The sequence below is a fragment of the Ornithodoros turicata genome, chromosome 10 (genome assembly GCF_037126465.1).
Source record: "Ornithodoros turicata isolate Travis chromosome 10, ASM3712646v1, whole genome shotgun sequence".
NCBI lineage: Eukaryota > Metazoa > Arthropoda > Arachnida > Ixodida > Argasidae > Ornithodoros > Ornithodoros turicata.
Genome location: NC_088210.1, coordinates 18,934,741 through 18,962,705, shown reverse-complemented (window position 1 = coordinate 18,962,705; position 27,965 = coordinate 18,934,741). Strand labels below are relative to the sequence as shown.

Here is a 27,965-nt window from a genome sequence, read left to right as displayed (position 1 = left end):
ATACATTGAAGTAGTATGCGCATATTCCGTAAAACTACGCCACATAGAATCATGCCGTCAACGTCATTTCTTCTTTTTCGTCTTTTTCATCATTAGCTTTTCTGTAAAACCTAAAAATAAACACTCTGCCGCCGCACGTCTACACGTCTACTCTACACATTACCGTCGCATGAGCATATTGAACGGAGTTTATTACGATAAAATTTATCGACGTTTTCGCACGAGGGGACACTTGTGTATCGGGTTCATAAAAGTGCCAGAGCGGCAACTGAACGCCCTCGCGAATTCCCACGTGTTCATGAGGGGACCATTTACTGTGTACCAGGCCGGACTGCTGGAGTCTTCGCTTCGCTGAAGTAAGGCTTCCACGTATCTTGGATCGCTAACCTCGCAAAGGTTTCGAGCGTATTCGATGAAAAACACCTGGGTGGAGTCGTACAACTGGAGGCCATTCAACCGGTACGTCTTCTGCTTCTCAGAAACGTAGGCGCTGTACGCGTCAGTTGCCGACCCCAGAGCCAAAGCGTCGAACAGGTCACTGTAAGAACGCCGAGTAGCGGTAACGCTATCCGACGTGTTTCCCTGCTTCCACTGCATGCCCGCGTACTGGTCTGCCAGGCAGTCCGCCGTGTCATCGAAGAACTGTAACGGACTCCATGTGACGTTCTCGAGCGCCATGTTGGAGCTGGCAACGTAAAGGGCCTTGTACACGGCGCGGTATATCCTTGGAGCCACACGAGGGATTCGCAAGTGTCTAACGGACACATCGCTGCTCTTCTGGAAGTTGAAGACAGGAAAGGGAATCTCGAGAACTCGGGAAGGAAAAGGAAGGTTAGCTGTGGTACGAAGAATGCCGCCCCACCAGTGTGCAGCTAAGACGTCGCTTGTTGATTCACGCCTCAACTGGGACGTTGTCCGGATGAAGTCTAGCAGTCCTGTCTTCGAAGCCTTGAGCTGCGTGTACGCTGCAACCAGCTTCTTAAAGGTCCAGGAATGTTCCAGAAGATCCGGCTCAAAGACTTGCCACGCGACGTCGTCCAGAAATGCAAGAAGACGTCTGACGACGTCCGCTGTTACTGCAGTGAACAAAAGGGAGCTGGACATTAGGCACGCTTTAAGTTCCTTGCGCAAAAAATTGACCAGGTCATTCACGTCTCGTCGGTCGCCGAGTTTGGAGACCACTTGTGGAGCATCTTCTCGCAGGCGACGCATAGCAATTACTGGTTCCACCTTGTCCATAAACCGAATGCACGTTTCGTATTCGTTTAAGCTGAACGGATAAGAGGTATGGCGCGCGTAGGCAAGACTAGCTGGTGAGTTCGCGTCGTCGGCTGTTGTGGCGAAGGGCGATAACAGAAGCAGAATCCTAAATCCCAAGTAGTTCGCCATTTTAGTTTTGGACGATTGCCCGCGCAGCAGCATACTTTCATTGAACCTTTTGAAAAGAGATGGGTCTGGCAGGAGCACAGTTGTTTCGTTTATGTCCAGCTGATTCCCGGCTGTCAATTGTGAGAACAGTTCATCCCATGATATGAAATCCAAATTTGGCAGCTCGCTGACTGACGACCGCGTGCAGTTCCTAAGTTTCACAGCGATATCATTTGGCGTCTTGTCCACGGCCAAGACAAGTTGGCGCTCTGTCTCAAGTGGGTCATAGAGGGACTTCTCATCCAAAGCATCAACGATCTCCTCGTAAGCGAGACGAATGAACGTATAATCCCAGTTATCCTGCCAGCCCTCGTTAATAATGGGGGCCGGTCCCGTAAAGGCGTACGCTCTTCGAAATCCCGTCGACGATGCCGGGTCAGGTACCTCTCTCAAACCGAAAAGTGGATCGAACGAGAAATCTCGTATCATGCGGCCGATTGTTGCCGAGATTGAAAAATTTCCCGCACCGTCGTATGGCCAGCGGTCCAGCCCCGCAGTCACGAGGGCACTTCTTGCCAATGCTCGGAAATCTTCGTCTCCCGATATGGCGCAAGAAAGAAGAAGCGAGCGCAGTTGCTCGTATACCGGTTGTGGGGACGGCTTAGTGAGAGCATTGAAGATGTCCAAAGTGAAAACATCGAGGAGGTCGTCGTCCACGGACGACACGGCATGCCCGCTGGGCAGGGGCCTTGCATGTGTCCAGCGGGAACAGGCGTACGCGTAGAAGTCGTCGCAGGGATCCAGCGCCAGTTCGGTCGCAGCTCTTATGGAAGCGGCTTCCTCCATACATGCTTCAGACCAGCACGTTGAGACGTTCCACTTGCGGCCAGCCGTAACGCGTGGGGATGTTGTAGTCAAAGTGCGGCTGAGAACCATGTGAAACAAGTTGCCGGCCCTGCGACTAACCACAAGTGTCATCACACGAATTAAATTAAACTATACATCCCTTTTAAATACGCATACCTGGTCTCTGATGTGGCGGAGGTGTTATTGAAGTAGAAGTCGGACGTTTTCCTTGAGGCGGCCGTCGGTAAGCTGGACGGTTCCTTCACAGAGCTCCTCGGCGATGGTCGTGCGGGCTCCTTGTGGGACTCACTTCCGATGCCGACACGTAAGGTGCTTGCAAACACAGCTAGCATGCACGCAAGGAACACGACCACCGAGCCCATGATGAAGACTCTACGCTTCGGACCGGCGCGCGGATAACCATCTCCATCACCGTCATCCAGCTGCAATGAAATATTCGCAGGTAAAAACAATAACAAATAGAATGCGAATTCTTCCGAGGCTTTACCCTGACTGTAGAACGACTGCTCTCTCCACTATTGTCACCCCTGGACTGCGCTGTGGAAGTGCCAGTGATTCCAGGAACCATCGACGTTGTAGAACCTGCGGATGAACTATGCTTCGTTTCAGGGCACAGGCCTGCGTCTGCTGGAAGGGATCTCGTCTTCATGGGTAAATAGCGCGGAGGAAAGCTTGGATACATTTTAGTTCTACAGGTGATGCAAAAGGCAACAGCAAATATGGGATAAGGGAGCGAGACGAAAACAGAACGTATCCTCCTCCTCCTTCTTCTTCGTCCAATCAAAAGATGGCTTCTTCTACCCCATCGATCCTTTAAATGACGATGACAATGACGCTAATGTCCACATATGTGCACGCACGGGACTGGAAAAGCATTAAAAGAGAGAGAAAAGAAATGGCTCCTAGTCTTGTTAATTGGTACTTCCGAGGCTGTGAAAATAGTTTGGACAAATGTCGTCTAATTAACCATGATGTATAATTACCATTTCGGCGCGAACACGATGGATATCCCCGATTGGCGCTACTAGCAGACCATGATGGCAGTTGCGGTAGTTTATCAATTTCAGGTTCGACTCACAATAAGCTGAGATCTTCGAACAGCTGTAAACGTCGTATAGCGGTTTGCGACTGACAGGGGCCACTTCGGTAGGGGCCAACTCTTCGGTAGCCACTGCATGTGTTGTCTTGAGCTCTGTTGATAAGTTTAGTGGTCTTGTCTGACGAGTTACGAAAATAAAATGAAGAACGAACTACAACAGAAGAAGTAGCCCACGCATATCCCTACGCAGCGCCGCTGTACGAAATAAGAGTTTACAATCCTACTGCAGCTGCGCCTCTGACATCCTGTGACGCCTGCCACTCTCAAGTGGCCGACATGAACTTGACACTCCTGACATTTATAATTATAAAATAATAAAATAACGAAGTGTCTGATTGGCCTTCTCTATGTCCTTCGCTAGTCTACACTGTGTTTGCGTTGTAGCTAAAATGACAAACCGCTAACTTTCTAATTCTATTCTGTCTGGGGACTTCGTAACAAAATCACTACAAAGGTTGTGGTATACCCGTAACCTTTAGGATATCAGGAACGTGTGTACGAAATATCTCGTTCCAAAACTGCGCATATTTTATTCAAGCGGATTTATTACGAATCGAGCGCTCCGCCTCTGTGAAGCCAGAAGGTACTGAAAGCAACACACTGCTGACATCATCCGGCATCCGGAAAGGGAAAATGCAGGTTGGGATTGGGAAGCAGACGACAATGTTGGATGACGTCACGGTATTGCATGGAGCTCCGTTCTCTGCGCTTCGCATTTCGGTTTTGGTTTGCTATTGTCATCATTTACGAATTAATTACTGGCGCAAAATGAATGCGAATACTGGATTCGGTATCGAGGGGGTGGTTCGTGTTCGGTATGATGCTCACCTAATTTTTTTCGAATCCTTGCATGAGCCTCCCTATAAGTCTATTCTGGGACCGGAAACGTATCAGCACCGAAGCCCCCATCTCTATTACCAGTATTATGTATCTTCCCACATACTCTACTCACCTTACTTCGAATGTTCTGTGATCTCAGCGTTGTGCGACTTTAGCTTCGCCTCCATCTTTGATACCAGTAGACGCCTCCGGGGTCATTATGTTCAAAAATTTTCGCCACAGCCGTACACATGCCAACGTGATCTATAAGATTATAACACACATGCAACGCCCAAGTAATAAAAACTTGAAGGACGATTAATGTAATTAATGCGGCGGATATGCGTTAGCATTCAGGATCCGCCGAGCAGCGGCACCCGCTGCCTGACGTTGCTTGCGTTGTTTCGTGGTTTCGGCAGCTCGTCGCCTTAGCTCACAGTCCGTCTTCTTTTAGCGCCTACGTGGCCCGGCACTCGTACCCGGTACTTGAATTCAGCCCATACGCGCCCCTTGCACACCAGCAGGTTCAGACTCGCCCGCGTATCGGGCACGCCGCCGAGACCGCTTCCACGTATGTGCTCCTCTCCGTGACGTCACCCGCCGCGGGACGCGTAGATTGGCTTCCTCTCCGTGACGTACTTTCCCTTACTCTCAAAACTCTCCACTGCCCTCTTCCTCTCTCACCCGTGAAAGGTGAAAGGGCTCGCCTCACAAAGGTGAGCAGCGTCACGACTGACGGCCTGGGGGAATGTGCGTCCTGGACCGACTTCTAAGGGCACTGTTCCGACATGTGTCTGAAAGCGTCCAGGAAAAACCTCAGGGATTTGAACCCGAGTACCTCCCAGTCTCGACGTGACATAGCCAGCGCACTAACCACTGAGCCACGCAAGCCGGTACACGAGCTGGTATAATAATGGTGCCGTGATATTGCACGCCAGGTTTGTCTGCCTATAGTATGGCGATACGTTGCACGCAGGGGGTAGGACCGCTGGATAATTTCGACCAGCCGGGTTCTTTTGACGTGCGCCGGAAATCTCCGACACACGATGCTGGAAGAAATGTTTATCTCCCCCACATCGCTACTGGCCTCAGTCGGGCTTGAGCCCGCGATCTTGAGCTACTTGAGCTCAGCAAGCCAACACGTTACCGACTGTGAATAACCGCTATATTCGAAGATCGAAGAAGAAGAACATGATCGGCGTCTCCGCGAGCTTGTGCAGCCACGGCCATTTCCCCGAGGATGAAGAAGAAGAAGAAGCTTGTGCAGGCTTTGGGCTATGCGCCGCCCATTTTAAGCAGAAGTAGTAGAAGAAGAAGGCTGTGGGTACGCAAATGGAGCTCTTCATCATAGCCGCTTTTGCGGCATGGCTTGGCTCCGTAGGAATGGGAACAAACCTCGGTTACTCCTCCCCTGCCATTCCGAGTCTGCAGAAAGCCAATGCCACCGACGCCCTAACCATCAACGACGACGAAAAGAGTTGGTTTGGGTCCCTCCTAACCATTGGAGCCCTTATTGGAGGACTCCTAGCTGGCTTCCCCACCGACATCTTCGGTCGCAAGAAAAGCTTAATACTTTCCGGCATCGGCCTGTCGTGCGGATGGGTGGTCATCGCCACAGCGAAGTCCGTCGTCATGCTTTGCAGCGGCAGAGTCATTGCAGGGTTTTTCACCGGACTCATCTCGCTCGTGGTACCTGTCTACGTGTCGGAGACGAGTCGTCCTGACGTGCGCGGCAGCCTGGGAGCAGGGATACAGCTGTCGGTGACGATCGGCATACTGGCTGTGTATATATTTGGAATCTTTCTGAGCTGGAGTTCCTTGGCGCTTGTTGCCACGGCTCCGACGTGTCTGATGGCTGTCATGATGCTGTTCATGGTCGAGTCACCACGCTGGCTGCTAATTCAAGGCAGGCGAGAAGACGCCCTTAATGCGCTGAAATTTCTGTACAGCCAAAGCCAAGACCACGAAGCGGAATGTCGAGCGATAGAAGACAACATCAAAATGAACCCTGTGGAAAAATTTAAGATGAAAGAACTCCTTCAGCCCTTCATATACAAGCCCATTTTGATCAGTGTCTTCCTCATGGTCAGCCAGCAACTGTCCGGTATCAACGCCGTCATGTTCTACGCGTTATCAATTTTCGCGGACGCTGGCACCGACATCCGCCCTGAGATTTGCATGGTCATCATTGGTGTCGTGCAAGTGGTAGCAACATTAGTGGCAACCATGGTGATGGACAAGGGTGGACGTAGGGTGATGCTTCTCATATCCGTCGTCCTTCTCGGAATCAGCCTGGCAGTGTTAGGCGGATATCACTACATGAAAAAAACAAAAGGCGACGCAGCGGTTAACGACATGTCCTGGCTTCCCCTCTTGTGCCTTTCAGTGTTCATCATCGGTTTTTCCTGCGGTATGGGCCCCGTGCCCTGGCTCATGATGGGCGAGCTCTTGCCAGCGCGAGTAAAAGGAATCGCGTCTAGTATCTGCACGGGCGTCAACTGGGGTATGGCCTTCGTCGTCACGAAGGAGTTCGATCGTATGCTCAGCTTGTTCGGGGCTCATGGGACGTACTGGTTCTTCGGGGTCGTCATGGCACTGTCGTTCATTGTTATTTTCGCAGCTGTCCCAGAGACGAAAGGTAAAACGCTCGAGGAGATCGAGATGCAATTCAGAGGGATCACGTACGAGCCGCTCAAGCCGGAGTCGCCTCCTCCTGGACCCGGTGATCACCCCCAACTGCTAGAACATCCAGCCGCTGCCGGAGCTCTACCTGTGGCTGCAGGACCAGGAGTCGTGGCTTTGAACGTACAACAGCCGGTATTGGGCGTTCCGCTGCAGCATTGACAACGCGCAAAGTGAGAATGTGGAAGACTTGAGACGGGTCACTTGTTCTGACTTATATCTGAAATATTTTATCCTTGTATCTTAGCGGTCGTAAGCGCGGAATAAATCGACGGCGTGAAGGATATAGTGGTGCAGGTCAAGTCAGGAGGTCGCCCTATGCAGCTGTGACGTATCCCAAACCACCTTACCTGCCGTTTTCAAATTACAAGACTTGGGATACATATTCCCACGGAAAGTACGAGTGCAGTGCGCAATCCTTGCGCAAGAGAGCTTTCAACCTCGCGGGTCGAAGGCTCTCCTTCCGAAGAGTGAGGCGCGCGCCTTTTTCTTCTTTCCTTTCTTCTTGCTGTTGTATATAGCGCCGCATATCCGACGTGTGAAGGTCCGAAAGCAAAGGAGTCGACCGGTCGTCTTGCTCCCGCGCCGTAGCAGACGATTCTCGGCAGCCAATGATAGTGCTCGAATGATCTGACGTCGCAGCACGCCAGGTGGAGCTGGGATAGTCCGTCGGCTAGGGTGCCTGAATGCGCGCTCTCTCTCCTCCGACGAAGGAGGAGAGCGCGCGCATTCAGGCACCCTACCGTCGGCGCTGCGCACATGTTTGTAAACGTGTCTTCTCGGGAGCTACTTTTCAGAGCAAATGTTTTGCGTTACCGTACGAGTGTTTGAGGAAAAAAACTACAGTTCTTTCCAGCTTCATATTGAATCTGAATCATATTTTTTGCGGGTATGAAGATATGCGTAACGGCCTTGCTCCCCCAGTCTTTGTTGACTCAGGCTTCAGAAAATGTGTGTGTTGTGTGTATTTGCAGCTCTTTTTATTGATTTATTTATGGACGTGATGAATTGACACCAACAAGCCCAAAGAAACTCCTAGAGGCAGAAACCTGCCATTGCCACGCTGGGACTGTATGGTTATCCCAAAGGCCGGACATACATAAAAGCCATCTTTTACGCTTGATACTTTGTATGTCATGTATTGCACATAATACATTCCTCAAGACCGTATAACCGTGTCTTATGCAGACAGACACTCCGAATTACAGCGTGTGTCGCCACAATCTGCACTGCACGCCATCGTTAGGGGTGGGGGGCAGTCACAACATTAAGATTGATGGTTCGCAAATCATAGATTGAATAACAATTAAGTCACCAAGAAACACAGTTCATTTTGCACTTTTCAAATTGTATTGTCACATAGGACTTCGGTCCACACTATCAGGGTTGCAGGGTCCACACTATCAGAGGAGCAGGGTTGCAGAGTTGCCACTCCGGAGTTGGCATGATTCCGGAATCATTCCAGATTTAGCAGAGCCCTGAATGGAATGGCGGAAACTGTCCTAGGAATGAGAATGGAATGGTCTGGGTGCCCCGGTGGCAGTTTTGGTTTCAACGTGCTGGTTTCTGCCCTCGCACCCTTTGCACCGCAACTGCACACGGTCAAGAGTGAAATGACCTTGTCTTTGTGCTTTTTCCGTGCTCGGTAATTTCAATCTCCTCTAGCACTGCTGGACTTGCCGGTGTGATTACCGGTCCTTTTCTTTATTGAGGGAATTCACGGAATGGAATTGGGTTGCCAAGGCATTTCAGGAGTGGGAACTGACCATACCTTTTCACTGCGAGGAATTGAAAGGAATGGAATTATCGCAAATCTCCATTCCTCGGAATGGAATTGGAATGGAATTGGTGGCCCCATTCCGCAACCCTGATGAGGAGACACATTACCGCAGGCAATGAACCATGAAGATGACTGACGAGTTGTTCCATTCTGCTAATAGGATCATCGAAGCGCTTCTTTTCACGTGGTACTCCCAAAACGCATCGCCTACTTATCACGTTACTGTATTGTAACGTGCTTTTATTGCGTTTGCATCACGTCAGAATTTCGTGTTGACGTTATCGGCCAAGGGTATATCGCAAGAAGACGCTAAGCGTCCATAGTGTCATCCAGACCACCTTGTTGACACTACTACCAACGACGACAGTCGCACCACTGGTATCGATGAACTTGAAAGAGCGGTAGACGACGCGGTTACTGAGGTTCCTCGTCTCTCGCAGGTTTCCGTATACCACATTCTTGCAGTTGTTCACATACACAACGAGGTTCCCTCGTAGCTTCATCAACTGGAATGAGAGAAAGCTCCTGGTTATTTCTGGGGTGTTCAGCCGCGGCGCATGCTCCTGACAGCGGATTTCGGAGTGAGGCACACTCCTGTGTTACGCTCATTAACCCGTTTCGCATTATCAGTGATATGACCTAGTGACAATTTGTCACTGGATTACACGTGACGCATAGGAATCCTGGCTTTTTCTCTTCAATCGTATTGTTTGTTTAGGCTTCAAATGATGTGGTTGGCTAGCATGGGAAGATACATCGTCATGCACTCTGTGTCCGTCACATGAAGTACACACTAATCGTCATTGCGTGAGATACTCTCGAATGGACAATCCTTTTTACACATATCGCAAAATACCTGTGATTCTCGAACCCCAATAATTGTAACTTCCACTGTTCCACAAGCAACTGTGGGAGAACTTGCTCCCGAAAATACGAACCACGTTGACGGCTCAGGATTTTCCAGGGTTCAGTATTTCAGATCGAGAAGAGTAAAATCAGATCTGGGTTCAGGCCCCGATGAACACACATTGGCACTCGTTCGGATATTTTTCGCAACGCTTTCCAGTGAAATGGAAGGCGAAATTTATCAGTGCGATTTCTCCGAGACTATGCCGAAGGCAGGAAGGATTCCTATGCAGGAAGGAACTACGAAGGTTCTCCCTCGGTTTTCCGGCAAACTTTCCAGACAAGTATCGGCACAAGCTTGCCCCCGAAGTGTGCCCAGGACGGACAGTACCCTCCCCACCTGCGTCCTGCTGCCCTCTTTCCATCTGTCCATGTCTGTACAGCACTCAAAGCCACGGCCGTTTCGCGGTACTAATTAAGAGAACAGGAAGGGAGTTGCCTCAGGACCTGTTGCCTCAGGAGTTGTCCTGAGGCAACTCCCTTCCTACATTCTATCGGTTCGCTGGATTTCTACCCATCTAATTAAGAGAACAGTTCTTAAAAAATTAAATTACCTGCGAGTCTCCTATGGGAACTGGAGTGCTGAAGACAATCACAGTGATTCCGCTCGTGCAAGGAGGAAATGTCAGAGAGCCAGCATAGAGATAGTAGTCGAGAGTTGTGCTGGGCAGGAAATGCGACAGCGGCATCACCATTTTTGTCCAGTTCCCACGGTACTGAAGATTATCGGTGGCGTTGATGAACGGGTCCAGCCATGGGTTGGACTGCGAGCGTTGCTGAAAACGGGAACACTGCATACATTCGCCTTATACAGTGAGGGGCTTCTTATACTTACTTTGAATAATATGACAAAGATCGCCACTCCATTTCCTTTGAGGAAGCAAGAACCAGACGTCGGCTTCTCCGAGCTGATCAGGAGTTGCAGCTGCAAGAACAAAACACTGAGTTGTCCAGCAAGGTACACGCCTGCATTCTTAGAAATAGTAGAGTATTTTTTCTTAATCATTTAGGGGACTAAGTACGGTGCCACATCCACGATCCAGGGACGCGCGGAGCCAGACCCTCGCTTTGTGTGTGTGGGGGGGGGGGGGGGGGGGGGGAATTCGGTTTCTTTGTCGAAGGCCGTAACTGGGGAGGGGGAAAGCTAATGTGATAACCTAGAGTTTGGGGGGGATGGGGGATCCCCCCCGCGCGGCTTGGCTCCGCCACTGGCCGTAACCATTAGTTCCTTTCGGGATTGAATGTGCGGAAGTTTATATGAAGTTTACAGACTACTTTGCTGGGGGAGTAAATATCAGAGTCAGGGAAGTAATTGCAATCTAGGGAACTAGAAGGTGTAGTTATTCTTTAATTTACTCCCACTCTCCCCCTCTCTCTCCAACCCAAGGACCATTCATTTTATTACTTTTTCTCTGCAACGAGAAAGATAGTTATTTGACATTGACTGTTCAATTTGGACCACTGCTCCTCCCCAGGCGCCCTTGGACATCATAGACATTACAAATGCTGCCTTGTTAACGCAGGGCTACAAGTCACACACACGGAACCGTACCTCTGCAGCAAATATTTCGTTGTCTATCTTGTGCTCGGAACCGTGGCCCGTTCCGTTTCCGAAGTGAAACACCGCTTTGGAGAGATTGTAGCGCACTGACAGAGGTCCTCCGTAAGATTCCAGGTCAGCCTCTTGTGGCGTTATGTACACTGCAGGCAACAAAACTTGAACTTACTTTCAAACGTAGAAAGCAGACGACACAGAAATCTGGCGTTCGAGGACCAGAACAGCGCTTTTGATGCTCACAAGCATTTCCTCCATTCTCCACGAAGAAAGTGAAGGGCACGTCGTAGCCGGAAAACTGGATTGGTTCGAAATTCTTGAAACTGGTTTGCATAAAGCTAATCTTGATAGGAGATTGGAGGTTATCACCGCACTGCTTGTACTTGGAATCCCATTCACTCGCCTCTGCATGGCACATGGTACAAGATTAACAGTGAGGTGGCAGGACGATCCACTTGAATGCTTTTGAGACGTAGGTAAGAGTTTATAGTGGTCGGTTGAAGTTGATAAAGTGCCAATATTGCTCCTGGTGAGATGGAAGATGTCGTTACTTTAACACCAACACAAAAGGAACGCGGTTCATCCGTTGTGCCGTTCGTATAAGCGAAAGAAATCGCGATGCACGCGCTTTCTTTCTTTCTCTCCTTCTGAAGAAGCACGACAGTGCGGAGAGGACTCACTCAGATTGAACTCCTCAAATAATCTCTCGCCATGATCGGGCATATCGTTTGAGGAGACCAATGGAAGCTCCTTACTTTTTCTTCTTCAGAGTTTAGCGTAAGGTCGTACAGAATCACGTCTGCATTGTGAGGAGCAAATCGCAGACAATTGCCCTTTTTCACAATTGTTTATGCGCATGCACTACGGCACCAATGACCTTCTGTACGGCGGACAATTGGTGGTGGTGGTGGTGGTGGTGGTGGTGGTAGTAGTAGTAGTAGTAGTAGTAGTAGTAGTAGTAGTAGTAGTAACTTGTATTTCAGTATATGCTCCGACGTCCGGCCATTTCGTCAAGAGAGGCCACTGCGAATGATCTGGTCTCCCTTCAAATCCGCGCTCGCTCTGGAGGGGGCAAAAAGGGAGCCTGCTATTTTTTAGCGTTTTTTTTTTTTTGGGGGGGGGTGAGAGCATTTTTAACAATAACATCTTAAATAATAACCTTGGGCTATGATACTATAATATACTTACTGATCAAACTACACACAGTTTCAAAACTACTGAATTACGGGGTTTTTATACTGGCACCGTACAATATCCACATCATATCCACATGTCCATGAATGACTGTCTGGAGATTCCTAGGATCAGAAAACAGGGGTAAAGTCCAGCTCCCATGGATATCCAGTGGATGTAAGTTGGACCCTCACGAAAATCCACTGGATATCCAAATATCCATGTTGCGACGTCTTATGCACGTCGTGTGCAGTCGGTGGTTTGCTGGGAGGGTTACCTCCGTGTTCAATAGAAGGCGTTAGATGGACGACAGCAGTGGGGACCAGTAACTTCCCCAGAAACCGACCTCTAGAGAGTACCGAGCTTACAGGAGGGGGGGGGGGATGTGTACAAATGTTGATGTTACAAATATACAGGGTGTCTCTTATTCGTTACAGAGCTGTGAGAGCAGCAAAGATGCCATTTTCGCAGGCGGGTTATGCGGCCGAGCGGTCGTCCTTGTTGAACACCCTGGGAAGCGAACGTACGTTGACATAGAGAGAGAGATTATGCGTTTAATGGCACAAAGGGCAGGACCATAGTGCGCCAAAACTATGGTGAGCGTGTGAGATATACATTGCCAAATTTTGCTATGCAAATGAGCCGAAACCAGAGCTATGCACGCGCACAAAGAGCGACAGGCATTCCATGTGGGGGTCCACGTGCTTTGGAGCGAGAGAGCTGATTGGAATAGGCGCTAATTTGTTGGACCGCTCTCCGGCCCAGATAAGGCGAATGTCGTCTCGTTTCCATGACCATCTCTAGAGAGATCATGGTCGTGGTCGTTTCTGCGCTCGAGAAGAACGTAGTTCTGGTTTCGGCTCATTCGCATAGAGACATTTGGTATCTCAAAGTGCGTTCGCTTCTCAGTGTTCTTTCAGTAGGATGCAGCGAACAAGTGCCCATTCGTGGAACCCAGGCCCCTCATTCCGATTTTTTCGGTTTCAGTCTGTCTACCTTCGCCATGATGATGTTTCTCTTCTAGAGGTCTATTCTGCTACTTCGCATTTCCCAGAAAACATCTAATTAATTAATGAGTTTTAGCGAATTAGTCGTCCAGTATAGTTGCATACGCTGTTCTGCAGGATGTACGCCCTGCCGCAAAGCTCGCCTGCCAAAATGGTATCAGCGCTGCTGACGTCTTTTCTATATATTAAAAAAACTAGAACGAATAAAATAACACCCTGTATAGCGTATCGCCGGTGTTATCTTAGCTTGCTTACCTTTAGTTGTAGCCATGTCACCTTGTTTTGCGCACTGCGGCTTCGTATATGTCCAGTCGCTTCCATCGCAATAGTCCTTTCCTTTCCCTTTTAAGACGGACATCAAGAAGGACGGACAAAGAGCGAAAAGAACAAGTTTGTAGCGATTGCTGTAGCTTACTATAAACATAAGAGTATATAATATATAGCATTAGTATAATAGCATATGGTTAGTGGCAGCAAGGATGGTAGCAGGCGGCTCAAGGACGACCAATGTGTGCTTGCACCTGCTGCGAAGCTCAGGGAGCGCGGATATATATAGCAACCTCAATAGTACTCTCTGCGTAATTAAAGGAACTCCACTTACAGCCCAGGAATGGCAGCGATTGGTGGAGACCGCTCACGTGTGACAGATCAGCGGATACTGTGAAAGTCATACAGAAAAACACGCAGCCTGTAAAACCAGAAGCTGTTTAAACAGAGCCCTTGACAGGGCAGTCGCAAAGGGGGAAGCAAAGTATACGCTATGAGTTACTACTGAGTTGCTTGAGTACCACTACGGTGCGATTCGTTTCGCGTACAACACATCCATACCGCCGAGAGCCGCAAACATAGCCAGTGTTCTGGGACCAGGTGGCTTCGAGCGTGCACGTGCTATGCAGCACGTATTTTCGCTCGTGCGGATTTCGTACACAAGAAGGTGGAGCTACGCGGGCTTCTGATGAAGAAGAAGAAGTTGTCTTTGGTTGTGTGCCACACTGGAAGAAGAAGAAGAAGAGGTGACCGTCCTCGGTAGCTCAGTCGGTAACGTGGGCTTGTTGAGCTCAAGATCACGGGTTCGATCCCAGCCGAGGGCGGTAGCAATGTGGGAGAGGTAGCTTCCAGCAAACTGTGTCGGAGATTTGCGGCGCACGTCAAAAGAACCCCAGGTGGTCCAAATTATCCGCAGTCCTACCTTGAGGCACGTGCAACAAGTGGTGCTAGTTACGGCTACAGTTACCACATTATAGAAACGTATAGTTACTTTTACCTTTTGAAAAAAAAAAAACGCATTAAACGAATCAAATATAACTATAAAATGCTTTGTTTTGGCACGTTGTGCTGTCCATGCATATAGCTATACGATTACACGTCACTTTTGTAGAGAAGTAACTAATTACAGTTACAAATTAGTTTTATAGAAAATTCACTGCATAAAGTATAACTCGATACAGTTCCTTCTAACACCCAAGAGTGCTTACAACGCGTGCATGATGTACTGGCGGTGGTGCTGAAAGAGCTCGCTGTTGTCGGCCTCACAGAGGGCATGACTACGGTGGGACTAGTCCCACCATAGCATGACGATGTACTGACCACATCTTCTTCTTCTTCTTCTACCAATGAGATAATGGCCGTGAGCCACTATCGAAGTGAACGCAAGCATACCAGGAAGAAGAAGAACGAAGCACAGACATAAACAAACATCTCACGCCCCTCTTGTCCTGGCCAATCTCCCTTAGTGGCTCACGGCCATTATCTCATTGGTAGAAGAAGAAGAAGAAGAACGAAGCCGATTGCGCGCGACGCTAATCACGACGCGTGTTCTTTTCAGCACGTAGTTCGCACCCAATCGAAAGATCAAAAGGAGCGACTGGAGCTGCTGTCATGTTCGAAGGTTCCCAGGCATCCCTGATGAGAGCAGAAGGCGGCGGTCAGGCCCACAACCGGAATAAGCCGCTCATTTCCATCCAGAGCATGTACCTCTGCGTCGGCGTGGGCGTCATTGTTGGTATTGGCATGCTTGTTGTCATTGGATTCGTGCTCGTCCAAAAGAGGGTCGTCTGAGTTCACCAGCTCGACGAGAGAAGGACCTCCATCATCGAATGCTTCTGCTGTGACGTCACAGTTGACGAACTGTTCCTGGTCCCACGATGTAATGTTCCCTCTGTGCGGCCCCTGACGAATGTCTTCTGCAGTAAAATGACAGTTCTGTCTCGAAGTTGCCGTTCTGTGTTTGCTGTTTGGACTTCGACAGGTAGAGCAATCTAGTCAATCGTTTCATTGTCTAGAGTCCAGATATTGTCTACTACGGTGTAAGCTATATGTCGCTCTAAATATTTGCATGAGGTCCTCGTATGATTTCGGACACGATAGAAACACATCAGGAAACTATATCGAATCTGAACGCATCCATTCTCTGAGTTCTGACCGTTTCTGGAAGAATAACTCAATTACTCGCCTAGAAAACGCGAGAGCAGTATATGCGCTGCTATAGTCATGTCGCTACTGAGGTGTCAGGTAGACGCTACGTTGACCCCTATGAATTAACTGAGTTGCAGACTACATATATATATATATATATATATATATATATTGTTGGTGACTAGAATCACATTCTGCGCAGCGGGCTTATGTCTGGAGCGGGCGCAGCGCCTAGCAGCCGCCGCCGTACGCGCAACTCGGCGGCAGAAGCGGAAGCGCGGAGGTTGCCATGGAGAGCTTATGTAGTATGGGAGAGCGCTAAAGTGGAAAGAGGCGATAGGGAGGTCAGCATGAGAAGTAGGTGGTCTGGGTAGTCGTTGCAACAGGGAAAACTTCGACGCTTTTAAAGCCATTGCTCGTTGTTTTCCTTGTGGTCTCTTTGTTCTGTAGTGTCTGTATGTAAAACAGCAGCGTTTCAATCAAGATGTCAGTCCAAGAGGAAGGCCGTGCTCATTCTTCCTCGATGGACGATTTCATGCCCCCTTTTCCACCTGGACCTTTGGATAAGTATCGCAAGCTTGCATCCTTCGACTGGAGGAAGTTGAAGATTGCATTAGAAGGCGAAGACATTATTAGATTTAAGGTATGCACGTGTATAACTTGTGTAGTATACACGATGTCACGTTGAGGTGTTGTGGTGTACGCAGCTGTCAATTTGTGAAACGCGTTGCAGCGTCCACTACGTATGTGGATCCCAGAAATTCGCATGTGGAAGTGAGTGAGCGACATTTTTGCAACGATGGCATGAGAAACCACTGGCTTTTATGCGTTGTGTGTACATCAAAGGTGACATGTGTACCACTGCAGTCATCCCCTCTACTACGTAGAGGCTCCACGCATACTCCCTCTTGACATGACGTTCATTATAGCCAGGTGAAGATAATGTATGCGTACATGGCTGGGGATGGGCAGTATTTAAGCACATTGTTTGTTTGTTTTGAATACAAGTATCTACAGATTTTGTAATAAAAATATTTTACAGTATTTATTTTCTCAAATATTCTGTGAATATGGTGTGCATAAGACAGATGTTGAATATATTGCAGCTTGAAAGTTTAAAGACTGCGCAATTTTTGGTTATTCAATTCGCTTTTAATTTTGCAAGGCACTCCTGTTAAAGTTTTCTTCCTAGCATTCGGTCACGGTGCTATGAACTGAAGCGAAATAAAGAAAGAAAGAATCCTCTTTGTAGCAGTATGTTTCCATTTAACCTAGAAAGTGAAATAGACATGTTACAGGGAACCAAATAATTTCCAATGCTTTTCTATCTTTTGCCTTTTTATTTAAATGGCTCGTAATCACTGTTTCAAATTTAGCACAAGACTGCACGTGATAATATAACATGAGCAGTAACAGTATATGTGTGATTGATATATATAACTGTGCAATAAATGCCTCTTCCCCCTACATTACAGGAGAAGGTTTTCAGGACGCTAGAGAACGATCCCCTGTTTGCGAGACAGCCATTTGACGACGTCACGCTCGAAGAACATCGCCGCCTGTGCTTCCGGCGGATGAAACGCATTTTTGAGTACCAGTTTTACAGCCAAGAAGAGTTTTTCCAGAACCCATTCCTCTCCTCAGCATGTAACAATTCCATCGGGGCTTACGACTGGTCCCTGGCTGTGAAAAAAATCCTCTGCTTTGATGTAAGCATATTTGCATGGCCGCTTAATGAGAAGAGAAAAAGGCAGCGACATCCCGCATCAAGATTGGCACTGTTCTTGTACATTTCAGATGTTTATAGGCTCCGTGAGAGGACTTGGCACCAAGCGACACATGAGAATCTTTGATGACATTTTGAAGTTTGAGGTAACGTATGGCTCATCACGTTCAGGATACGTTACAGAGGCATGAACAATTTTTAAAGAATGGTAGAAATAACGATCCTGGTGATGGTACGCAACATAGATATGGCTACTACTGAGCTTTGCTACTACTTTACATAACCGACCGTTGCCTCAACTAGGAAAAAAAGAACCCCAGAAAGAACATATAGTTGCATGTAACATACATTCAGTTCACAATGAGTTGCAATGGTACCTGCTGGAAATGAGCCCACAGAACACAAGTCTGCAGGTCTATGGGCATAGTGCGATCATTATTTCACTGACATTTTTGTGCATTGCAAACAGACACTTCAATGTTGAAAAGACATTCTCTCGGTTAAGATTCACCTAGAAAGGTTGAAGTTTACGCCTTTGTGGGAACCGTTTGTATATGTCACTTTCATACACATGCAGACACAGAACATAGCCACTGAATAAGTAACCACATCAGTGAAGAATTAGTCTGAATCTGTGATAACAACCTTCATTTCTTTTTTTTTTCAATGATCGATCTTGCATTTACCTTCCCTTCCCTCATTTTCTTTGAACAAACATATATTCCCTTTTTTTCTTCCTGCTATAATCCCTAACGGTACTGCAGAGTGCTCCATACAAATAGCTGTAAATAAATGTTCACATAAATATCCTGAGCTTGTATATCTTGCAATCTGCTTTAGAAGCCATGAAAGTAAGTCATATCTGCTCATACAACATAATAAGTCTAACAGAACTATATCTTGTCCCTCAGGCTGCAGGATGTTTTGCTTTAACCGAGCTGAGTCACGGAACAAACACGCGCGGAATGCGTACGAGGGCCGTTTACGATCCGGCAACACAGGTAATGACTTTGCAAGTTTTTTTATAGTACCGTTCACCAAAACAGCCCTCTGTCGTAATGCGTTATTTGCCGTTCTAGGAATTTGTGCTCGATACTCCCGACATTGAAGCGACGAAGGTGTGGTCGGGCAACATGGGACAGACAGCAACAGATACTATACTCTTTGCGCAACTCTTCACGCCCGACAGCCAGTGTCATGGCTTGCACGCCTTCCTCGTTCCCATCAGGAATCGAAGAACGTTGCTTCCGTTCCCTGGTGTGGTTGTTGGAGACATGGGTCCAAAGCTGGGCCTCAACGGTATTGACAATGGGTAAGTGAGGAGGAAGGCCACTGGATTTGGATTCGTGGGAGCACGAGATAACCTGTAGCAGACACTGGTGTCACACCCCCACTATGCAAGTTCCCCCCCTGAGATGAAAACCGTTGAGCACATTATAGGTGCTAACTGTAAGATCTGCATTTATTGCACCAGTGTGGGAAGCTGGGGTAGTCGGTACTTTGGCATACTGGGATGTAAACAACAGCTATGACACACACACAGGGAGTAACAAGCAACAAACAGAACAACCGTTGACTCTCAACGGAACGTTTAAAAACACACCGCAAAAAAACAAATAAAATAAAGCTCTGCAATTTTCCACACAGGGAATAACAAGCCCCAAACAGAACAACTGTTGACTCTCAATGCAACGTTTAAAAGCACACACCAAAAAAGGAAGAAGAAAATGCAAATCAAGCCACGTGATTTTTCTTGCGTCTTTTATTTTGATGGTGTGTGCTTTTAAACATCGCGTCGTCGTTGCTTGTTCCTCCTTGTGTGCGTAATTGCTGCTGTTAACATCCCAGTATATCTGTGTTTATGTTTCCTTCTAGGTTTCTAGCGTTCCATGGCTACCGTATTCCGCGAGAGAACCTTCTCAACAGGACTAGTGACGTTACGCCAGAAGGTCAATATGTGACACCTGTGAAGGCAAGCATTAGCTTACTCCGTTTTGTAAATATCTGGACGTAAAGGTGCTTACCATTATTTATATAAATCCTCTCTCTGTGTATTGCAGGATCCCAAGAAACGGTTTGGAATGACGCTCGGCTCTCTCTCCATGGGTAGAGTCGCGATCGTTGGAATCTGCACGACAAACCTTATCAAGGCCATGGTGATCTCAACCCGCTACTCGGCCGTGCGGAGGCAGTTCGGACCCGAAAACGAAGAGGAATTGCCCGTCATTGAGTACCAACTTCAGGTAACGTAGAAGGATACACACGCCCCCTATCGATATGTGTGTGAGGAATATCCAATAGCTATAACATGAGCCCCTTCCAATAAAGTTTACGCGCTTTGTTTCCAACTCTGTGTTTGTTTTCAATTTCAGCAATGGCGTCTTTTACCCTACCTGGCAGCTGCTCACGTTATGAATTATTACTCTTCTGCTCTCTACAAAGAGTTCGTCAGTTTTCACATTGCGGTTATGTTTGGAGAAAAGTCTCCGGAAGTTGTGAGTGCGTCTTTTGCTTCTTTTTACTAGCTATACTTAGGGCCTGACTTTTTCGGGGTTTATTTTTGGCCAAATTCGGGGGGTAAATATCGGGTGATATTTTTCATTTGAAAATTCGGGTGTATTCGGGTTAAATCCCGTTACGGCATATTATGTCGTCAGGAATTCGGGTGTATTCGAGTGATTTTTTTTTGTTTAATAAAAATTGTCTTAACATGGAACTAATGTTTAGCAATGTTATCAAACTTTATTTTAATGCACACTTATGAGTGTGCCACGCGACCCGGATGTTTTCGGGTAGATTCGGGTTAAACCCGAATTTTACAGATTTTGTTCGGGGGTAAATATCGGGCGGATACGGGTTTAACCCTAAAAAGTCAGGCCCTAGCTATACCGTACCAGTCATCTTGGTTCCTCCCTTCTATTGTCCCTATATTCCTGCCTTCTATAGCAAATTTTTTATAAGTATCGCAGTGAAGTATGCAGTTTTGACAGTACACACCCAAACACAAACTGCTATATCTTTCCATATGGTGCTTAAATTACTGTGCAAAATATTTTTTAAAAAATGTTTGCAGCTAAGTATTTATATAGATGTAGGCTTTTTTTCAGCGATGCCTCCGTCAGCAGCTTCCACCTTTTTTCTGCGAAATATAGGTGCCCACAGACATGAGACAAACGTGATTGTGTTTGAGTAATTCTCAGGATACTACTTCGTTGCCTTTGTTTTGATCCCTGTGACGTCCATAAAGCTTTACGGCTCTTGGACCAACAAAATTTGAGAGACTCTAGTCTACAATGAAATTAAGGGCTTCTAGTATACTTATGTGCCAGTTAAGTAAATATATTTCTTCTTGCAATGAAACTCCCCATTCATCAACTCACAATAAAGTTGTTGTTGTTTTTCTTCTTTTATTTTAGTCTGAGCAAGGTGTAGAGCTGCACATTCTATCATGTGCCGCAAAATGTAAAGCTGGCTGGTTGGCCAGGGATGCTATCCAGGAAAGCCGTGAAGCCTGCGGAGGACATGGATATCTAAAAGGTAACAGCTTTCGTTTTTTTTTTTTTTTTTCTCCATTAATATCTTGTTGCAAATCATCATCATAGTATAAATAATGTAAAACACGAATGTGCAAGATCCTTCCTGGCTTGAGCTGAATAGGACACCCGTTCTCTTTTAGCATCGGGACTCGGCGACCTCCGCAACGACAATGACGCAAACTGCACTTACGAGGGAGATAACAACGTGCTTTTACAGCAGACGAGCAACGCGTTAGTCATGATGATGCAAAATAAGAAAGCGGGTCAGAGCCTACCGTCGTCTATGGCAACCATACAGTTCCTCAACAACATGGATTCCATTCTGCAAGAGACGTTCTCTGCAAGGACTGTCGACGAAGTGTTAAACATTGATGGTAATTACTGATTACCATAAATCACTTTAATTTCACTGCCACAATGTTTTCTGAATCAGGTACAAGGCACATATTCGCAGCCACTTAATTTAATAAATTTTGAATACTAAAATTAGTGGCTTGATTGGTCTGCTTCACGATAAGCACAGGATCACATGGACCACATATGATAAAAATGGCAATGTGCCTGCTTATTTATTTATTTGTTTTCATTACTCTACTGCACCACGTGAGTGGTATGCTTGGGCCGCAAAGTGGTTCAAATGCTTTCTCGTAACCTGCACGAGCAGCTATGAAAGGAATATGAAGAGCAATTCGTGGTCAAAATCTTCACATGCGCTTCACGTTCGCACATTTCTCAATTAACGAAATGGACAAAAACTAAGTGCTCATGAACACTGAGGGTTTTGCAGTATGTTTCGAGAGTCGCTCAATTTTGCTTCATTTTACAGTAATCTTGTCCGCGTACAAGTGGATTGCTTGTTATCTTCTGAAAACAAGTGAAGAGAAATATGCAGCATTGCAGTCTGAGGGTCAGTGTCAGTTCACTGCAAGGAACAATTCCCAGGCGTTCTGCATGCGAGAACTTGCCCTGGCATACATTGAGGTAAGGTCAGAGTTTAATGCCCCGTTGTGGTGTACGTATATCAACATGTGAAAATATCTCCTTACACATCAGCATACCATAGTGGAGAAGTTCCAGGGTTTCATCAACGACGTCAAGGACCCCCAGCTAGCTGTAGTTTTGCAGAGGCTCAACACCTTATTTGGACTGTGGAGTTTAGAGAAGCGCCTTGGAGATCTTTACGGTGGTATGTGATTTTTGACTTCTCGACTCTGCAAAGTAAGCTAATGCCATGAGCTGTTATGACCAAAATGAACCTGCTCACATCCACACAACATCCTGATGATATCTTGATTGTGATATCCCAGAAACTGCCACGCAGAGATTCGTACTATACTTTGTACATTGGGGTACTTTTTGCATTGCAGAAATGCACCATAAACTTAATTTGCAAATACTGACAAGTTCATGAGGTGTTAACAAATAATTCTGGATTAATTTGCCATCCTCAACACACACACAGCAACATGGCAGAAGACAGAAGTCAAGAGAAATGGTACTTCATTGTAGAGAGGAACTATTGCGCCAGTACAAGTAGTACCAGGTTGTTCCTTTTGCAAGAAATTAGCTCACTGAAATCTGCATAGAGGGAGCTTAGGTCCTACTGAAGAATTTTTGCCGCCTCGTGTGTCGCCAGAGGTGTTTGCAACAAATTTTAGATATCTCTGGCATATTGGTGATTTGCTGGAGAGTAACCTTTTCCTTTGCGTTGTTCAAGCATAAAGCGAAGTAATTTACATTTATTGGATAACATATGCATAAGATAAGACATCCTCTGCTGTTTTTGTCTGCCATAGGCGGGTTCTGTACTGGCGAGACGCCAAAGGTCCTCATACGGGAAGGAATTCTCCAACTCTGCAGTGACCTGAAGAATGACGCTGTTGCGCTGGCTGACGTGATAGCGCCTCCCGACATTGCCCTCAATTCCATTCTTGGATGCTCAGATGGGCAAGTAAGTATATACTTATTCCTGCACCTCTCACTTTCTGTGATAAACCCAGCGTCTTACCAGTACTATCTGGAGAACTTCCCCAGCTTATTCGTGTCTAAATTGGGCTAGAGACGAATTCGCTTTCGATGTCACAAATTTTGCTCGCAAAAAAGCACCGTTGCCAGCAGCAGCAGCTTCTGCAACATTCATCAGTCGTAGGCAACTCCAGGTCGATTCGTGAAAAATCTTACTGTGCCTTTACAACGCTGAAACTGTATCCAGAGCACATGTGCAATTTTTCATGTGTGTGTGTCTGGTGTCAGTGTATGGTCTAGTGTGATGTTGACAGAAAGTTTTGCGCTTACCCCAAATTTATGAGTTGTGGCGAGTTTAGCCCCAACTTATCAATTAAAATATATCTGATTCTTACCTCCCTAAAAGGAATTTAGAGAGTCAGGCTCCACATATGTCTCATGTAACAGCGAGCATATCTTTGCAGAGTAGCTTATTGGCTGTTCCCATTGTGGCCAGAGCGCTAAAGTTCCTGATAGAAGGCCCCTACAAGAATACTAACAATCATTGAGCAAACTGCTTTATTTCATTTTCATTAAAAGACATTCCCTCTATTCATCATACCGTATCACTGCGCATTTCTCTGCATGCTGAAATAAAACAAGGATGACCAGCGTGCCGAGAAAAAAAAGAAACATGTTTTCCAGCATGCCGAGATATGAAACCAAAGGTGTGATTTCAAACGTATCAGTGAAATTTGAGGAGAGGCAACAGCTGAAATGGCATTTAGCCTGCATACAGGGTGTGTAATAGTTTACAGTACCGGCACTGGTTGTATCCGTATCAGAGCAAACGGCAACAGACATGGAGACCATGGAGGCTTGTAACTGAAGCTCCCCCATTTCACATTGTCCATACATAGAGCCTGAAGTTTTAGGGTTTTACCCGATTCTTCCTCGAATTTGCACCCCAAATTGAAGGTTGCCTCTTTAGGGCGAAACCCGATTTTTACCTGGCAAGTTGCCCTCACTGGGATGTCTGTAGGAATGCATTAATTTACTTGTTTGGCAGAAAAATTCAGTTACATCACCGTTTGTACCAAACCACTACAGTTAGTTGAGTAACTGAGCCCAATTTCACCCCGAATTCGGCACACTGGAAGTTTTTTCACCCGAATTCACATGAATTTAGTGCACGTTTATTTACCCGATTTTTACCCCCCAAATTTAGAAAAAAATGTTTCCCGAAAACTTCAGGCTCTATCCATACACAAAGAGGCATTTCAGACTAGTAGTGAAAGTACATCAAGGTGCTTAAGTCTGGTTCAGATACAAATAGTATATCAGCTGAGATATGCAGCATACCCATTGCTTGCGACATACTTGCCTGAAGTCATTGAAGTCAGTGATTCAGCTCCTTGAGGGGCAACCAAGCCAATACGGGCTGCCGTACCTTCGAATGGCTGTTTCAGACAAGCGTGCCGCAAGCAGTACCTCTCTTTACTATTTGCTACAACAGTTACAGATAAGGTCCTTGAATGCTTGTTGTACCCTGAACTGTGGAAGTGATATAACTGATAAACTTTGTTTGACAGGTGTACAAGAAGCTGTATCAATCATTCCTCCATTCCCCAGGGAGTATGCAGAGAGCCCCATGGTGGAAAGAATTTCTGGACAAGCCTGTAATGGGCTCCCTTTTAGCAAAGTTGTAAGGTGCCATTTAATGAAGAGACTACATGGTTGTGTTGTAATATCCTTTTTACGGCGCTCAGAATCCATTTGCTGTGGATTCTGGGCAAGGCGCAATAGTGCACCATCGTTTTTATGTCAATATATTTTACACTATTATTGTTATAAAGCTTTTATAGCATCGTATACGCATGGTGATGGCCACGGTATACCTTGTTTGTTATCACGTGTTACGTACACACATGTTCACCTCAGACAACCTGTGATGTAGTGAATATTCGAGATTGGCAATATATTTCAGTACTGAACCGTGTGCAGCTTGCTGTATTTCTGTCGATCGCTGGCACCCTGAAGGCAGAAAAGCTGTTAGCGATCATGTATTGTAGTCGCCAGTATTTTTTTTTGTTTCATTGTGCGCAATTAACAACATAAGACTAATTAGCTAACTTTCTAAAATGGTGGTTTGGGGGATGAGATATCAATTGGGAAGTTGTAGAGCCCCTTGAGAACTACACAACTTTTCCGATGTTTCCAATAAGGTGCATTTTGTGTGGCTTTTTTCCTCTGGCATAAACACAAAAATGCTGTGGTAAAAAGTACCATGGGACAATGCAATCGCAGTGCATGGACACTGTCACAGTTTTTCTTGTTTTGTCTTATCTGATTAATTATGCACAACGAAAAAATACTGGCAAAAAAAAAGAAAGAAATGCAATGACTTTGTTGAGATGTCCAAAACATCAAAACATATTGTGTGGGGAATGTCTATTAATTGATCAAACATGTGTCGATTAAAAGAGCAGCGCAAGTCACCCTCATTTTTTTAATTTTTTTTTAGAATTTGGTTTGTGGCGGGATACTCAACAGCTGTCGTGCATTTTCGTGCAAGATAAGTGGCTGTAGCAAGCATGCAGCAAGAGATATATAAAGTAACCAATTACTGTATCTAAATGTTCTCAGACATGAGTAGCTATAATGTAATTATATCTTGCCTGGGACTTGTACTCAAGGAACAATCACGTTTTGCCGTATGTTACACGAATTAGTTTTAAATTTTTGTCTGCAGTATTTGCGCATACACAAACATTTGTCATACAGCCTATTGTGTCGACTATGAACTACTGCCACGAAAAACTGTGCCCATTACTTTGTGGAAGTGTAATCTGTGGACACTTTAAACAAGCACGACCAGAAGTAACTCAACAGTAATTTAACCTTTGACGAATAACTAACTTAATTGCACTTTTCGAGTGACTTACACAGCTCTGGAGGCCTCTCACCACCACACACCCAAATTTGTTGCCACCATTAAAAAAAAGGAGGACCATGTCGCCTGGCATGGCGGTTAGGATGGTCGCCTTCCACGCCGATACTGGGAAGTGACACGTGTTCGAATCCCGGCGCCGGCTGTGCTGTGCTGAGGTTTTCCCTGGGTTTTCCTGGCAGACATTGCAGACGAATGTCAGCACAGTTGCACCTGAAGTTGGTCCAAGATGCATATTAACCCCCCCCCCCCCCTCTCCAATTGTTCACTTCACGTCTGTACGCGGCTCACAGCCGCAGTTGCTTCGGTGGCGCGAAATTACAAATTAAACGAAAATTACAAATAAATTAAATAAATTAACAAATTAATTAAATAATTAAAATTACAAATTGAGCAAAAACACGAAATTAAAACTAATAATTAAAAAGGGAGGGAAGGGAGGTACCCTGTAAACTGTTTTCCAGCCCCTCCTTTTAATATTCATACCCCGCGTCATTTAAGATCCCGGTAAGTTGCTTCTCCTGAAGAACAGGTTTCTTAACTTCAATATCTCATCAAGAATGCAGTCATATTTTATATTATTCGGGTGTGTCATGCAAGTGGCTGGTCATATCAAACAGCGATATACAGCAAGGCGAAATGAAGATGTCGACTTTGGGATGATCAATTTCTCGTGGTCATGCTTTCTTGGCCTGCCACTGTTCAGGTGTCAGGGTCTTCTGTGAGAAGGCATGGATAACTGCAAGTTCTTTGCTCAGCACCGTGTTTACCATCCTGCATGGACGGCAGTCAGTTAGCACTTTGGAGAGTGGGTCTTTCTTTCTTTTCTTTTTTTTTTCTACAAAGAGGTCGGAAGTCATACCGGTGCCTCTCAAGTAATGCCTTTCCTTCAAACTTCGGAGATACGATGACTGCATTGAATTTGGCACCACATCCATCAGAAATGTCTTCAAGTTCCTGTTGAGTAAACAAAGTTGGCAATGCATGGAGACATTTTATGCATCAAGATGAAACAGACAGGTGGCAGCACCACTGCACTGAGAACGAAGATGTGTGGACTAGAGCACTGCACGGTCCGCATTCTTAGGCCCATGCCCCGGCCCTCCTTTAATTTACCGACATGAACCCTGCCCTACTGCTCCATACCAGGCCCGGCCCAAGCCCGAAGAATTTATAGGTTTCCAGCCAGAGCCAGATAAATTATAGGCTACCTGGTGCAGTGAACCGGGCTGTGAAAGTTGACCATGGCAAACTGACAGTAGGGGTAACACAGGCTCTAGCCCGACATAGGCCTAACAATATACCGGCCCAGGCCCACAATGTCCAACCCGAGCCCAGCCCAGGCCCATAAAAAGAAGGCTGTACCCGGCCTGGCCTGTGCAGTGCTCTAGTGTAGACTTTCATTGTTGGACATACAACAATGCATTGCACCTGTATGTCCTGGCATGCTGAAAGCCACGTTGTCCAGCAACTCTGGTCTAATGGATCCTACCCATGCACAGACAGCCTGCAAAGTTCTGAACGCACCGTACGAGTAGCATACATTGTGCGACGAATTGTCTAAGGTCACTTTACAGGCTGAACTGCGTTGACGGAAGCCGATTTATTACGTCTGTCATGATGTTCATGTTTCTCGTTTTCGTTTCTGGCTTCCGTTCCTTTTCCTTCATTCTTGCACGCAATTTTTCCAGTTTAACTTTCTTCCACGGACGTGCATTACTGTGCGAGGCTTGTCTGTGCACCACAACTTTCTCGAAACTGGAAAATTCGCAAGTCCCCCTCCCTCCTCTTGTATTGTTTATATTCAAATGTGGGTTACATCTGAAAAAGTGGAAGCACTGCCTGCGAAGGTAACTCAAGTGCACTCGTTTACCGAAGTGTGACTCCAGCCAAGAGATGTGAAGTATCAATATTATTTTTAAAAAAGTATCTTACAACGTGGATCGCGTCCAATTCTTTCTGCAACTTATCTTCTAGATATTCTTTCGTGTACCCAGACATTGTAGTTTAAGCAGCGCTGTAGAATATGGTAGAATGTGCTTCTGTAACAACAAACGGACACAAACGTGCGCTGTTCACTGTTTAGAACTACCGGATCCGGATTTGACTTTTTTGCCTCCCAGTGTTAGAAACATGAA

At 46.4% G+C, this 27,965-nt stretch overlaps 5 protein-coding genes across 9 annotated transcripts; 2 read left to right on the top strand and 3 right to left on the bottom strand.

Moving 5' to 3' along the window:
- Positions 1-170: 170 nt before the first annotated feature.
- LOC135370240 (neprilysin-2-like) lies at positions 171-3,048 on the bottom strand. Of its 2 annotated transcripts, none has more exons than XM_064603942.1 (3): positions 2,723-3,048; positions 2,392-2,657; positions 171-2,329 (listed from the first exon to the last, which is right to left on the bottom strand). In XM_064603942.1, exons 1-3 carry the CDS (start codon positions 2,915-2,917, stop codon positions 205-207), a joined length of 2,586 nt encoding a protein of 861 aa, XP_064460012.1. In that variant the 5' UTR covers positions 2,918-3,048; the 3' UTR covers positions 171-204. The 2 variants fall into 2 exon arrangements, with proteins under 2 accessions (XP_064460012.1, XP_064460013.1); XM_064603943.1 differs by having other exon boundaries at positions 171-2,323.
- A 2,357-nt stretch (positions 3,049-5,405) lies between these two features.
- On the top strand, positions 5,406-7,119 carry LOC135370811 (solute carrier family 2, facilitated glucose transporter member 8-like). Its single transcript, XM_064604669.1, has one exon. It carries the CDS (start codon positions 5,486-5,488, stop codon positions 6,995-6,997), a length of 1,512 nt encoding a protein of 503 aa, XP_064460739.1. The 5' UTR covers positions 5,406-5,485; the 3' UTR covers positions 6,998-7,119.
- A 1,702-nt stretch (positions 7,120-8,821) lies between these two features.
- Positions 8,822-14,210, bottom strand: LOC135370812 (carbonic anhydrase 1-like). 4 transcript variants are annotated; one of them, XM_064604670.1, is made up of 8 exons: positions 14,085-14,206; positions 13,858-13,944; positions 13,512-13,598; positions 11,320-11,481; positions 11,074-11,222; positions 10,357-10,446; positions 10,076-10,312; positions 8,822-9,121 (listed from the first exon to the last, which is right to left on the bottom strand). In XM_064604670.1, the coding sequence occupies exons 1-8, from the start codon at positions 14,101-14,103 to the stop codon at positions 8,894-8,896; spliced, it is 1,059 nt and encodes a 352-aa protein (XP_064460740.1). In that variant the 5' UTR covers positions 14,104-14,206; the 3' UTR covers positions 8,822-8,893. The 4 variants fall into 4 exon arrangements, with proteins under 4 accessions (XP_064460740.1, XP_064460742.1, XP_064460741.1 ...); XM_064604672.1 differs by having other exon boundaries at positions 13,858-13,914; XM_064604671.1 differs by having other exon boundaries at positions 10,076-10,297; positions 14,085-14,202.
- A 1,777-nt stretch (positions 14,211-15,987) lies between these two features.
- LOC135370804 (peroxisomal acyl-coenzyme A oxidase 3-like) lies at positions 15,988-24,876 on the top strand. The gene is made up of 14 exons (XM_064604661.1): positions 15,988-16,314; positions 17,147-17,380; positions 17,469-17,543; positions 18,309-18,398; positions 18,477-18,709; positions 19,273-19,369; positions 19,458-19,640; positions 19,770-19,892; positions 20,814-20,934; positions 21,074-21,307; positions 21,760-21,914; positions 21,987-22,119; positions 22,730-22,884; positions 24,470-24,876. The coding sequence occupies exons 1-14, from the start codon at positions 16,156-16,158 to the stop codon at positions 24,584-24,586; spliced, it is 2,109 nt and encodes a 702-aa protein (XP_064460731.1). The 5' UTR covers positions 15,988-16,155; the 3' UTR covers positions 24,587-24,876.
- Positions 24,877-26,376: 1,500 nt separating this feature from the next.
- Positions 26,377-27,935, bottom strand: LOC135370809 (bolA-like protein 2). The gene is made up of 3 exons (XM_064604667.1): positions 27,763-27,935; positions 26,690-26,784; positions 26,377-26,601 (listed from the first exon to the last, which is right to left on the bottom strand). Exons 1-3 carry the CDS (start codon positions 27,826-27,828, stop codon positions 26,505-26,507), a joined length of 258 nt encoding a protein of 85 aa, XP_064460737.1. The 5' UTR covers positions 27,829-27,935; the 3' UTR covers positions 26,377-26,504.
- Positions 27,936-27,965: the final 30 nt, after the last annotated feature.